Source organism: Manis pentadactyla, chromosome 4 (genome assembly GCF_030020395.1).
Source record: "Manis pentadactyla isolate mManPen7 chromosome 4, mManPen7.hap1, whole genome shotgun sequence".
NCBI classification, from domain to species: domain Eukaryota; kingdom Metazoa; phylum Chordata; class Mammalia; order Pholidota; family Manidae; genus Manis; species Manis pentadactyla.
The window spans coordinates 146,345,161-146,360,317 of NC_080022.1; the positions used below are offsets into that span (position 1 = coordinate 146,345,161).

The window sequence follows — 15,157 nt, forward strand, 5'->3', positions numbered from 1 at the left end:
TGCCAAATTTAACTAAGTTTGGTCTTTGGTCTTGAACACTTTGCAGAGTCATTCTACCTTGATTTATTAATTCCATTCATTTTATTCAGTAAATGTTTATTGAGTGCCTACTATGTGTGAGTCAGATTTTCTCAACACTGTAAAATTTGTAGAGTTACTATTAAAAACCCTATTTTCTTTCAAGTTAGAGTAGAGGCAAAGGATGCTTAATGCCTAGATCTTGTTTTCTAAACATCATTTCCCACTAAAAGGGATCATTTGAAAAACCTTTTTGACTCCCAATAACTATGATTCACATATTTGTCATCTGCTTAGAGATGAACTTTCCGCATGAAGGCAGCTCAGAGGAGACATTAATGAGCTCTGGAGGGCATTCTGTAAGAAAGTGACTTTATTTCTGATGCATAATTGATGCAAGCTTGGCCTTTTAGCGAACATACCTGCACAGGGAGCAGTGCTACATGGGACACCTGGAAGAGGGACTGTCCCCAAAGTGATTAAAAAGCCACCACCCAAAGAGTTCAACTTCCCTTTTGGCCAGAAGAAATCCTGATGACACTGATGCAGCCCACGCTTTGCAAATTCTTTACTGTTACAAGTTCACACAATATTTGAAATAAATGGAAATGCATGAAGTAAATGTTCAAAAATCTCTTGTGAATCAATATGAAAAATAAAAGTCCATCTGATATAAGAAAACGAAGCCTTTATCACAAGAAAAAAATAAACCAACATACACATAAAAAGCAAATAAATTGAAATGTAAGCAAAATAAAGCTTTGCCTTCTTATTTTACTTACTTTATATTGAAGTATAATTTATATAGAGTGTAGAAAGTTTAAGTACACAATTTCATGAACTTTGCATATAGACAACTATTTAAGCTCCACTTTAAATATAGAACATTCCTCCTTCTCAAAAGACTCCCTCATGATGTCAAAACCACAAAGGAAACCACTATTCCACTGGTTAGTTTCGCTTTTTTTTGTTATTAACATATCATTGATATACGCTCTTGTAAAGGTTTCACATGAAAAGCATTGTGGTTACTACGTTCACCCATATTATTAAATCCCCACCCCACCCCATTGTAGTCACTGTCCTCTGTGGCATCAGAATAGTAAGATGCCACAGAGTCACTACTTGTCTTCTCTGTGCTACACTGTTTTCTCTGTGACCCCCTCACACACCATGTGCACCAATTATAATACCCCTCACTCCCCTTCTCCTTCCCTCCCCATCCACTCTCCCCTCCAACAGCCTTTGGTAACCTCTGTTCCCTTCTTGGAGTCTGTGAGTTTGCTGCTGCTTTGTTCCTTCAGTTTTGCTTCATTGTTATACTCAACAAATAAAGGAAATCATTTGGTACTTGTATTTCTCCACCTGGCTTATTTCACTGAGCATAATACCCTCTAGTTCCATCCATTTTGTTGCAAATGGTAGGATTTGATTTCTTCTTATGGCCGAATAATATTCCACTGTGTATATGTACCACATCTTCTTTATCCATTCATCTACTGATGGACACTTAGGTTGCTTCCATTTCTTGGCTATTGTAAATAGTTCTGTGATAAACATAGGGGTGCATACGTCTTTTTGAATCTGGGATCTTGTATTCTTTGGATAAATTCCTAGGAGTGGAATTTCTGTATCAAACGTTATTTCTATTTTTAGTTTTTTGAGGAACTTCCATATTGCTTTCCACAATGGTTGAACTAGTTTACGTTCCCACCAGCAGTGTAGGAGGGTTCCCCTTTCCTCACATCCTCGCCAGCATTTGTTGTTCCTTGTCTTTTCGATGTTGGCTATCCTAACTGGTATGAGGTGATATCTCATTGTGGTTTTAATTTGCATTTCCCTGATAATTTGCAATGTGTAGCATCTTTTCATGTGCCAGTTGGCCATCTGAATTTCTTCTTTGGAGAAGTGTCTGTTCATCCCTCTGCCCATTTTTTAATCAGAATAGTTGTTTTTTTGGGTGTTGAGGCATGTGAGTTCTTCATATATTTTGGATGTTAACCCCTAGTTTTACCGTTTAACAAGATAAACACCATCCCTTAGCAACTTTCAAATATTTCTAAGAATAATAAATTCACATTTTTAGTGAAGATGCAGAATTTTCAAATGTCCATTTTCCAATGTGTCAATTCTATTTTCAATTCTGTCAAACTCTAGAATCTTTATGATATGCACACATTTTATCTGATAATCTCTTAGCTGTGGAATTGAATATAGATATTAATGATAATGTTACATCAGCTATCTCACAAGTATTGTTTATTATTGTGAATGGAAATTGTATAATTCCCAGCTGTGGACAAATGCTTAAATTAATTATGGTGCATTTATATACGGAATCCTATGGTGCCTTTAGCATTCAGGATTATTGGGGAATAATAAATAACTTGTGGAAAATCTAGAAATGTTCATTGAAAAGACAATATACAACCTTGGGTTTGATGATGAAATTTTAAATATAATACCAAAAGAAAGATCTATGAAAGAAAAAAATGATAAATTAGATTTTATTACACTAAAAAGTTTTGTTCTGTGAAAGACACTGTTAAGAAAATAAGCCATATGCCCTTGTACTGTTCACCATGTAAGAACTTATTCACTATGTAAGAATTTGTTCCCCATGTAAGAACTTGTTTGTTATGCCTCAGAAGATTGGAGACTGACGAAAATTAGGCTTGGGGTGGATTAATGATTGTGCATTGAGCATTGGCTCCCCTATACAGAATTCTATTGTTGTTAACAACCATTTGATCAATAAATATGAGAGATGCCCTCACAAACAAAACAAAACAAAACAACAACAACAAAAAAATACAGTACACACTTCCAATGGTAAAATAATAAGTAACCGGGATGTAATGAATATAATCAAGATATTGTAACAGCTTGGTATGGTGATAGCTGGTACCCAGAATTGTCATGTATATAAATGTTGAATCACTATGTTGTACACCTGAAACTAATGTAATGTAATACTGTGTGTCAACTACCCTTCAATAAAAAATAATTATCTACAAAAAAAAAACAATCAAGACCTAAATACTAAATAAATGAAGTGACCTATGTGTTTATGAATTTGAAGACTCAAAAAAAAAAAAAAAAGAAAAGAAGCCATAGATTAGGATAAAACAGTCTGAAAGCAAAAGGCAAGCAACAGAACCAAATGGCAGAGATTTTGGAATCATCATACCCAGACTTAAAAATAATCATGATTATTGTTCTAAGGGCTCCAATGGAAAAATTGGACAATGTGCAAGAACAGACAAATATGAGCATACAGATGAAAACACTAATAAAGAACCAAAACAAAAGGCTAGAAATCAAATACATTGCAACAAAAATAAACAACAAGCCTACCAGGAGAGTGGACACAGCTAAGGAAAGAATCAGTGCGCTTGGAGATATGTCATTAGAAACTTTCCAAATTGAAATGCAAAGGGAAAATGGAATGGGAAAAAAAATGAAGCAGAATACTTAAGAACCGTGGGGCAATTGCAAAAGGCATAACATACATGGGATGGGAATACCAAAAGGATTATGGAAAAGAGAAAGGAACAGAAGAAATATCTTAAGCAATAATGGCTGAGAATTTACCAAAATTAATGTCAGATACCAAATCCAACTATCACATTGCAGACTTCCACACACCTCTATCAGTAGTGGGCAGATCCAACAGGAAAAGCCAAAAGAATATATGTACAAGCAATCATCTGGATCTGACATCCATAGACTACTTCATCCAACAAAACAAATACAATTTCTTCTCAAGATCACATAGAACATTTACCAACATAGACCACATACTGGGTAATAAAACAGCTTAAAATCTTTAAAAGAATAGAAATTGTGCAATGTCTACTTTCAGATCAAAGTGAAATTAAAGTAGAAATCAATAACAGAAAGATGCCTGGGTAATCCCAAAATATTTGGAGGTTAAACAATTCTAAATAACACATCACATTGGGAACAAGATGTGGACGTCTCCTCTCAGCATTCCTGTTCAACATCATACTGGAAATCCCAGCTAATGCAATAAGACAGGACAAAGGAATAAAATATTTACAGATTTGGAAGAAAGAAATAAAACTGTCTTTGTGGAAGACACACTTGTCGTTGTAGAAAAATAAGAAAAAAAAAACTGCAACTAATAAGTAATTATATCAATGTTACAGGATACAAGGTTAATATATAAAATGCAATTACTTTCCAATATACCAACAATGAATAATTGCAACCTGAAACTGATAACACAATACGATTTATATTAGCACCAAAAAGTACTCAGGAGTGAATCCAAGAAAATATGTACAACATCAATATGATGAAAGCTATAAAACTTTGAAGAAAGAATAAAGAGCTAAATAAATGGGGAAATATTCCAGTTAATGCATAGGAAGAGTCAATATTGTCAACATATCAGTTCTTCCCAACTTGATCTATACATGCAATGGAATCCCAATTAAAAGCCCACCCAGTTATTTTGTGTATATTAACAAACTGATCCTAAGACTTATGTGGAAAGGCAAAACAGCCAGACTAGCTATCACACTACTGGAGAACAAAGGGAACTGACACTATCCAGCTTCAAGATTTACTTTAAAGTTATGCTAACCAAAATAATGTGGTATTGGTAAAAAAAAAAAAAAAAAAAGACCCACATGGATATAGGCAGCTGTTTTTTAGAGAGGAGCAAAAGCAAATCAATAGAGAAAGAATAATCTTTTCAACAAATGGTTCTGGAACGACTTGACAAACACATGCAAAAAAAAAAAAATGGGTTTAGACACAGACTTACACCTGTCACAAAAATTAACTCAAAATGGATCAAAGGCCTAAATGTAAAATTCAAAACTATAAAATTTCTGGAATATAACAAGAGAAAACCTAAGTGACCTTGGGTTTGTGATGACTTTATAGATACAACACCAAAAGTATAGTTCATGAAAGAAATAACTGATTAGCTGGACTTCTTCAAATGTCTACTCTGTGAAAAACACCACTGGGGAATAAGACAGGACACAGGCTGGGAGAATATCTTTGTAAAACACATACCCTTTCAAGGACTTGTATCCAAAATACACAAAGACCTCTTAAAACTCCAGAACAAGAAAACAAACAACATTATTTAAAAACAGGTGGAAGATCTCACCAAAGACATCTCACAGAAGATATGCAAATGGAAAGTAAGCATATGAAAATATGTTCAATATCATGTCATTAGGAAATTGCAAATCAAAACAATGCGATATCACTACCCACCTACTGGAATGGTTAATATAAAAAAATGATAATAGCATATGCTGACAAAGATGTGGAGCAACAGGAATTCTTATTTATTGCTAGCAGTGAATGCAAAATGGAGGCCCATTTGGCAACTTACAAAGCTAAACATAGTCCTTACCATATGATCCAGTAGTCACATTCTTGGGTATTTACCCAAATAAGTTGAAATTTTATGTCCACACAAAATTCTGCACATGAATGCTTATAGCAGCTTTATTCATAATTTCCCCAAACTGGAAGCAACCAAGGCGTCCCTCAATAGACAAATGGATAAACAAGTTGTGATACATACACAGAATAGAATATTATTCAACAGTAAAAAGAACTGAGCTATCAGACCATGAAAAGACACCATGCAACCTTAAATGAATTATTTCTTAGTGAAATAAGTCAGTCTGAAAAGGCTATGTACTCCATAATTCCAAACTATATGATATTGTAGAAAAAGAAAACCTACAGAGACAGTAAAAAGATCAGTCATAGCCAGAGATTTGGGGTGGGGGAGAAGAGAAAGGATGTACAGGTTGAAAACAGGGGATTTTAGGGCAGTAGAACTTCTATATTCTATAATGGTAGATACGTAGAGGAGGAAAGTAGAAAAGGTCAGTGATTTGCAAACCTAACTTCTTCCCTTTGAGCCCCCATTCCCTGCTCCACTGTGTGTGAACGAAGGGAATTGGGAGGCATTTTTCAGATAAACCATTTCTACCTGGATCTGCATGAAATATTAGCTTCTTTATATGATTTCACTTGGAGAGAAACTTGAATGCCTGAATAAATATTTGGAAACCACCATCCCACACGATCAGCACGTGCTGTCATTCTTAGGCTGCATGCCACAAGATTCCAGGGCACTGAGACTTGAAGATTCCTGCATTCTCCCATTCTGCCCAGGTTCCTGCAAGCCACCTGTGTGGGCTTCTAAAGGAGCCTGACTGTAGGATGGAAGGGACTAGAGTCTGATAGAGAGTGCTAAGACAAAAGGTGCCATCGTGGGCCTCCTGGGTCCTGGGGAGGGTCAGGCCCTCGGTTCTCGGTACTCCACTACGACCTTAGCTTCCATTCTTCCTTTCTGACAGATCATTTTCCATTTCAAAGAAATCACTGTCCTTAAGAGTCCATTGAGGTTACTTCCTATACTTTGCTGGACACAGTCACATACCCTTCCACCGCTGCTCCACATAGTCTAAGAAAATGATAGAAACTGCAGAGCGTCCCTCTCTCGGTGTTGGGAAATCACCCCAGCTTGGTGCCTACTCAGCATACTCAGGGTCTTACTTCATCCTTCCTTGATCATGACCCTGCCCACGCTCTCTGCTCCCAATAAAAGGCGGGCAAAATGGCCAGAGCCACCAGAGCAGCAGAGCGGCTGAGACCAACCCTGTAACCTCCCACTCTCAGCTGCAGCTCCCGTGCTCACCCTCCAGCATGAAGGGCTCGGCTGTCCTGCTGTGCCTGATGCTCACAGCAGCCACCTTCAGCGCCCAGGTGCTCGCTCAGCCGGGTAAGGCTCCTCTCTTCCTAAGGCTTAACGTCTGAACTGACATCTGGGCAGATACTAGCTCCCAGCAGGAGTCACCCTGTGCCTGCTGCATAGGCTACATGGCAAAGCCGAAGAAAATGAGACTAAGATGGGAAATAAGAAGAGCCACCGTGTCACAGCTAGTCAGGCCAGAGCCAGAGCCAGACACCCAGGCTGCTGGGGCTGGTCCCCGCGATCAGTCCTGGCACCAGCTTTGGGAAGAGACACTGAATGCAGCCACCATCTCAATGGCACTCACATTGCATGGGAATGTGTCACAGAAGGAAGCACCATTTCTCATCAGGGATGTGAAGGACATTTCAGGCAGTAGTGGAGAGGAATAAACAATTGCTTGAGGTTTCATATTTTGGATTATAGTCCAGTGTAGCTTCCAGAACAGTGGCTGTGTAAGGAGGGAAGGACCCAGAGGCATCTCAGCATGTGACACAGGTTGGCTCTAAAACCCATGGGTATGAGAAGCTGGGAAACAAGGTCTTAGAACTTAGGTCCAGCATCAGAGGTTTGGGATCAGGAGACCTTCTAGTGATTCGCCTTGTTACTCAAGATTTCTCCATCCCTGTCAACAATTAGGGGCCCCATAGTTCAATAGAGGAAACCAGCTCAAGGGCAACATTTTATCTGTGGGATCAGAATAAGGCACTGAACGTGGGAGTGGTGGGTCCTAGACAGAGCTCATGTGTTTGTCTTCTCCCACCTTCTCCTCCTTCCCTTAGAAATGCATGCTTACGAAACATCATATATCACTCATTTTTTGTGAAATGTTTTGCAGATTCTGTGTCCATCCCGATTACCTGCTGCTTTGGTGTGGTCAATAAAAAGGTCCCCATGCAGAGGCTGGAGAGTTACAGCCGAATCACCAGCAGCCAGTGTCCCCAGGAGGCTGTGATGTAAGTAGAACATCCCCTGGTGCCCACAGCCAAAAGTTGTCAGACTTTGGGGTTCTATACAAGGGAAAGACGTCAGGATGCACATCCAAACGAGTCAGAAAAATATACCACCTAATGCAAAAAGCCCTTTACCCCATAGAGAAACAAAGCCCACAGAAGGAGTCCATACTCTGTGGTCCCCTTCTGGGGGCTTGATCAGATCACCCAAATTCCTCCAGCCAGGAGCCTGGGGGGCTTTCCCTGGATCAACAAGAGCAGAGCTGCTTTCTGTGGCCTCTACCTCCCATATCCCCCACCCCCACTTACTTTGGTCCTAATCCAAGCCCGTCACCCAGGGAGCAAGGGCTGATCAGGTTTAGGGGCCAAGGGGCAAAATCCTCAATGCACTCCATCTAACTGTGCCCTCTCCCCTCACAGTTTCAAGACTAAACTGAGCAAGGAGGTCTGTGCTGACACCAAGCAGAAATGGGTCCGGGAGTCCATGAAGCATCTGGACCGAAAGTCCCAAATGCTGAAGCCTTGAACCCTCATACCTGGACTGAGAGACAGTCAGAGCCTGAGGAAAATTCTCTTTATTCTCCCCTGCCTTGCCTAGGTGCAGAGCGATATTATTTTATTACAATATCCAAAAAGAGGTACTTCGTTTAATAATTAAAGGAACAATATTCCTTAAATTATATTTAATTATATTTAAATTATTGATGTTTTGACTGTACCTGCCATAAATCCTAATGAATGTGAAATACAAAGTCCGGTGATATGTTTTCTCTTCTGTGAAAACAGTTAAGTTCATGGCGTGATGTCACTGTTTCTCCACACCTGTCCGTAGTGCTGTAAGACCCTCTGTGGGTCATCAGAGGAAAACACGTCTGTATTCTTAGGAAATCAGGGCTCCTGTATGTCAAAGGTGTACTGTGCAGTGTTGTTGTTGAAATTATTATTATTAGACGACTGTGGAATTTTCTAAGAGAAAAAATACATAGTTTTAAACAACTTGGTCTTATTTTTCATGGGGTAACATTAAACCGGGCAGGGAGGAAGGCAGCAATGGCTGGCAATTCAGGGCTTGGAAGCCAGCCTCTAAGAAGTCTTTTGGATACAACTGTGGTTCATGGAGAATCTAGCAGGACAGACCAGGCTGTTCAGCCCGTTGGCTCCAGCCCCTAATACCACCTGCCTTTATTCAATAGGAGCTTGAAGCCCATTTCTTTTCTCGCCACACCTCTTTGCCCAGGCTCTCTCTTGATCTCTTGCAGGAGTCTTCACACTTTTCTCCATGACCCCAGGTTGTCTCCATCTAACTAATTCTCAAACCTGTAATATCCGAGGAGTGAAGCCAAATCTAAGGGGAAATTAGATGTCTATCACCTAGAAGCCCACTTAAGGCTTTTCATTGAAGATGAGTCTTTAATAGGACTGGTCTGTGCAATGCAGTGGCAAATAGAAAGTGTTCTTCAGAGCTGGTGCAGGAGGGAGAGGAAGGTTGTAGGCTGGAGGAAGGAACTCCATCTGGCTGGACTATGCGAAGATGGAGGAGTTTGGGGTTTAGAAATAATGGCTGGAGCCAGATTTCAGGGGCTCTTGAATTTCAGATTCAGAAGTCAGTGGGTAAGAGGTTTGCTAGGCAAGAAAGAAGGGCCATGGGCAGAGGTGGGCATCAGGAGGAGTAACCTGGTGTCTGAGGACAGGGTGGAGTGTGGGAGGGAGGGCCGAGAGAGAGCAGGCCACTGAAATGGTGCGGGGGAGAGGCAGGGGCTCTGGAACAGGGGGGTCATGAGTCATGAGGGTAAAGCTGGGAAGAATAGGCCAGACAGAGCGGTAAGTCAAATGTTACAGAAAGGGGAGAACAATTGACCCGGGACATACATCCTTCTCGGAAGATCTCACAAAGCAACCACGGACGGGGCAGATGTCCTTGAGGCACAGAATGAGTCAATCTCCATTACTGTGCCCCCAACTCCTAAAAACTAACCCCTAAATCCTAAAAACTCTCAAGCATTGATTTGAAGGCATGGGACCTCCTTTCCTTAACTGACTCTTAAAGTCAGGATTCCTTTGTATTTTCTGAGCATTGCTGGCTTCTTTTTGAGACATGGGGCCACCATTCTGAGGCCCAAAGGCCACACCCCTCACTCTAAGGGAAAGAGGATCATTGCCCTGCTGATCCAGCTCCTCAGCGCCTGTCACTGTGGTCACAGGGAGAGATGCCACAATTCCAGTTCGCTGGGAAGCATGGCAAGGCGGGAGACGGGTTCTGATCCCAGAACTGATCCTGACGCTCACTGTCACTTCCGGCGCATCTCTCTCTGGTGTTAAGATGCCGCGCAAGGTTGGAGCTAATGCTGCGTCACAGGCAGGAAGTGAGGGGATCTGGCAGGTGACCTTACAAGCCCCCTCCAGCTCCAGAACCACATCTCTTGGAAACTTGGTCAAGCCCGTTGGCTAGAGTAAGGTGGGGAGGTAAAGTGCTTGTGACTCAAACCACCGAGCCAGCCAGTTGCCTTAAACCTGTAAGTCAGATATGTCAACTGCCTGGAGATAAGCTTTCCACTAAAAGCCAGCAGAGTGACCCAAGCCCAAGAACAATAAGGCAGCTAAGTGTCCGCTGGGTAAGAGGAACACTTCCCAGCCACAAAAGGCTCTATCCAGTTCCAACTACTCTCTTCCACAGCCTCAAGGCCCAGCTGGCCATGAGATCTGGACCCAGGGTTTCATGAAGCAGCTGGACCACAAATCCAAGGCATGAAGACTCACTCCAAACTGACACCAGGCCATGGCCCATTTGTTTGCTCTGAGCTTTGCCCAGCTATCTGCACTCTGGCATTATGCCATTATATTTCAAATCACAATGAACACTGTTTAATGACATTAAACACCAATGTCCTAACTGTGTCATTTTATTTACATTATTGTTTTATGTGCCTTAATTAGAATATTGGTGTTTTGAAAATCAACACCCTTACATTGACTGGTTCATATCTGTGAGTCCGATTCACCCCCTTGTCAAGGGGGCCAGGAACTGGGAAAGTCACTTGAAGCCGACAGGCACTCTCCTGGGCTCACCTCTGGTTTTGCCCTTGGCTCAGGCAGATGGTTTGCTACAGGCTACGACTCACTTCACTCTCTTGACATCTGCTCTCTGTGTCTCCTCGCTTCTTGCTTTGGGTGCCATCTAGGGTCAGGGGTTGGCTTGGCAGGCACATCATGAGACTCAGATGTTTTGGGGAGGGAACTCTCTGGGTGACCACCTTCCACCAGTGAAGGATGGAGAAGTGAAGACTTCTGCCGCCCATCCTCCCGCAGGCTGACTCTGGGAGCCATCTGTAGGCTTCTCAGGTAGTCCTAGGAGAATCCCTCCCGTTGCCCGTGATGCTGACCTTGACTATGTATACTTGTGTTGGCCTCTCCACCTTCTCCATCTCATTCTTAGTCCTGATCCCTGGGGACAATTACCAAATGAAACTATCTACACACTGGTCCTTGTCTCAGGCTCTGTCTTACTGATTCATTGTTTGATACAGTCAACATTTGTTCTCCTTCCTCTTGGTCAATCTCTGGATATCACTGGGCAAATTCATTGGTCGGGGCCAGCAATTCAGTTGGGCATTGGGTGGATGCATTCACCAGCACTGGGGCTGGGATGGGGATCAGACCAGTGAGCCCTTTGGGGCCAACGGTGGGGCCAAGACCATGGACTCAACCAGCATATTTGGCCGGACTGGGTATGAGGGTGGCTTACAAGTCAGGACCAACAGAACTGGGACTGAGTCAGCCACATAGCTACTAAAATGGTGACATGGAGAGGAATTTAGTAAATAAGTAAAAGTGTTGAAGATAATGGATGCCAAGTCACTTGCTGTTGGAGAAGTTTCCATAGAGGAAAAATGGAATGTTGGAAGGCTAGAAAAAATACTATTGTGTTGGCCTGAAACTGGAGGTATTGATGTGAACTCAAGGTTTTAAAGGTAGATAATAGATACATGGATAGATAGATAATTGACAGATTGAACTACATACATGGATCATATATATGTGCAAGTTGAGCATACGTTCAACCACCCAATAATTTTCCAAAATACTGCCAAATATTTTCCAAAGCTGTTGCACCAATTTACATTCACTCCACCAGCAGTGTATGAGAGGTAGAGTTGTTCCACATTTGGTACTGCAACATTTCATACTGTCATTCTTTATAAATTAGCCATTCTGATTATGAGGATAGTTGCATGTAATCCAGATAATTGTGGTTTAAGTTGACCTTTTACTCATGACTAGTGCAGTTGAGCATCTATTCAAATGTTTATTCAATATCTTCCTTTATTGGGTCCTAGTCCATGTTGTCTTTTGTCCATTTTTTAAGATTTTTTAGATTGGCATCTTTTTCTCATGTATTAGAAGCATTTTTTATATTCTGAATGGGAATCTTTGGTCAGGTGTGTTAACTGAAGTATCTTCTCATAATCTGTGATTTTCCTTTTCACACCCTTAAAGATGCCTTTTGATGAAAACAGCTTCCTAATTTTAATATAGTCCATTTATCAATATGTTCCTTTTTTAGTAGTGCTTTTGTTTTCTGTTAAAGAAAAATTTTTTTAACCATTTCAGAGAAAGATTTGGCATCAGCTGGAAGCCTATGTGAGTGACACACAATGTAAGCCAGGCCTCGAGTAATTCCTGTTTGGGCCAGATGAGAAGAATGTTACTGGGGATGAGCTATTAGAAGCAAACATGGATCTGGGAGAGAAGGTGGTCAGAAGCAAGAAGGAAGGCAAGCAGTCTTGCACTGTTTTCAGGGCTGGTAGATGGACTTTCCTCCTCCAGGGTCAAAATGACAGTATCCTCTTCCTCTGCAGTCTTTGCCTTTCTCTGGAGAGACCGAGTCTGAGGGCAGAGAAGGCCAGTCAGTGCTGGCCCCCTCCCTTTCCATCAGCCACTCCAGTGGTCGGGTATCCATTCTATAAAGTTCAAAGGTTGCTGTGGCTCAATAATCCTTAGAACCCTGAAGAGTACAGTGAGATGGACAGGGAGAAGTGTTAAGCACTAGGTGGCCCAGCTCTGCTTCCCTGAGCAATTTTACTTTTAATCTGTTACACATCAGGGCTTCCCGAAAAATCATGAGAACAGACTTCAGTGGGTAAACAAGCCTCTGAAAACCACATTGTCAAGTGAAGCCAACTTTACATGTTCTCATCTAAGACAGCAGGGAACTAAGATTTCCCCTGGCTACAGGCACGTTGCAGGATGCCACAGCAACTTAATGGTTCCAAAATCACAGGATTCTATAGTTCTAGGAGACTTATATTGTATAAAGGTGACTGAGCCGGAGAAGAGCTAGCTGAGCTCTGCCCTGGCATAACTGAGCAACTGGTATAGAACCTCCATAAACTCTCACTCTGAGTGGTGGGTTGACCGGATTTTCAGGGGTCCAGAGAATACCATCCATTTAAAGCCAATATCAGATAATCCCAGGTCTCAGTATTTCTTTCCCCAGTGCAGAGTCACCCTGGTTATATGGCAGCAGGTTCCTCTGGGGAAGGCTTGGGGAAGATTTACAGTATAAACCTGTGAGTTTCTAGATTTAGCAAAAATATTGCCAAGGGTATAATTATACTAAAAATGTATTCATTGTTAATCTGAAATTCAAATTTAATTAAGTGTCCTATATTTTATCTGGCAACCTAGCATTGCATGGTCCTTCCTAAAAGGGAACTGGGTCCCACCCTTCTGGGCACTCCGGATCTATGAACTGGCTTAAATCTAGTAACTGGGTGAAAGGCCATGATTCTGTTCTATAGACTTACATTAGGTTTCTGCCCATGAAACCTAGAATTTTCTGCTAAAGTGAAGCAGTATCTTAGTAAGCACCTCATCTATCTCATGCCTAGGGAGCCCATAATCACGGTCACAGATTCCTGCTGATCAAAACACTTACTGGCACTCCAGTCCTGGGGCTCCTCGGAGTAATTGTGCCCACTTTGTCTCTGCTGCCTGGTAAGCACCATCGTCCAGCCTCTGCAACCCCCGGATCCCATTCCTCCCACTGAGATCCAAACCAGCTCCATTACAACAGTGGCATGAGCCTGACCAGAGGCATGAGCATCAGCTGGGAACTGGTCAGAAATGGATGTCATTGGCCCTGTGCTGGGTACTTTCTACACATTGTCTTATTCAATTCTCACATCACAAGGCCGGAATAATTAGCCATCAGTTTCCTCTAACAGAACCAAGCAGTTTCCTCCAAATCACATAATCAGTAAATGGTGGATATGGGACTAGAACCCATGTCTGATTGAACCCAGATTACAGGCTCTTAAACACACTTTCCCATGAGATATTAGGTCCTGAAGCAGAGGGAAGGACAGACAGGAGCCCTTACATATGTGTGGGTTGAATGTCTCACCTACTCAGTTTGGAGGAAGATCCGAGGTAAGAATAATATACAAGGTGCAATTGGTCAAATTCATTGACATGGGCATATTTGCCCAGGATTCAGGATTTAATGTGTTGGCACTAGTGCCTGGGAGTGATGTTAATGTTCAGCTAGATTGGCTGATTGGAGTCTAGACTGGAAAATAAGCCTACGGTTAATGAAGTTGAAATGCTGAAACATCCCTGGGATGTTAGGAAGGAGTCCAAAGGCTCAGGAAAGTGGATCTGTTTGGTTGGATCTATTGTATGCAAGATGCACTCCCAGGAAAGGCCAGACACACTTCCTTTACCAAGGCATTAAGGGATGCTTTGATGAGGCCTTGATGAAAGAGCAGCATCCTTAAGAGCTCTCTGGAGGCTTCATTTTAGATCAGAGAAGGCCAGGGGATATGCTGTAATTCCATGATCCTCAAACTTTAGTGCACATCACAATCATCTTGAGGGCTTGTCAAAACACAGTCTGCTGTACAACTACTGGTAACAGCTTAAGTATTCATGATGCTAACAGATGCCACTGTGGTGCTTCTAAAACATATAAGCAACCCAACCCCAGAACCCTGTTTGGAAGGTGTCTTGCTTGAAGGTTTCAGCCCCAGGCAAGTTCACTATGGATTCGGTGAGACTGAGAAATGACAATGGAATGTTCTTGGGGTAAAAGGATTTATACCTGTGCTTTATTCTCCTGGTGATAGGTTGAGCACAAGAATCATGTCTGCATCCAGCAGTCTGCAGGTCCACAATGCTCCTCCATCTCTGCCTCTACCCAGAGCACTGGGCACAGCTCTTTATATAGTGACTCAGTCAATAATAGCTTATTGCCTCTGGGTGTGAAGCAGTAAGCCAATTACATCATCAAGTAGTTTAGGGTTGGGTGAGGATCCTGGCCATAGGAACTTCCATTTTCCCCTTAGAAGGTCTACTTCCAGGAGCCATTTCCAGTACCTAAACCTATGTTGGTCACGATCCTGGAAAGAAATAGGTAACACTTGAATGATTT

At 41.8% G+C, this 15,157-nt stretch overlaps 1 protein-coding gene across 1 annotated transcript; it reads left to right on the forward strand.

The window, feature by feature from the left end:
* Positions 1–6,726: 6,726 nt before the first annotated feature.
* LOC130683680 (C-C motif chemokine 8-like) lies at positions 6,727–8,711 on the forward strand. Its single transcript, XM_057501942.1, has 3 exons — positions 6,727–6,805; positions 7,614–7,731; positions 8,149–8,711. Exons 1-3 carry the CDS (start codon positions 6,730–6,732, stop codon positions 8,252–8,254), a joined length of 300 nt encoding a protein of 99 aa, XP_057357925.1. The 5' UTR covers positions 6,727–6,729; the 3' UTR covers positions 8,255–8,711.
* Positions 8,712–15,157: the final 6,446 nt, after the last annotated feature.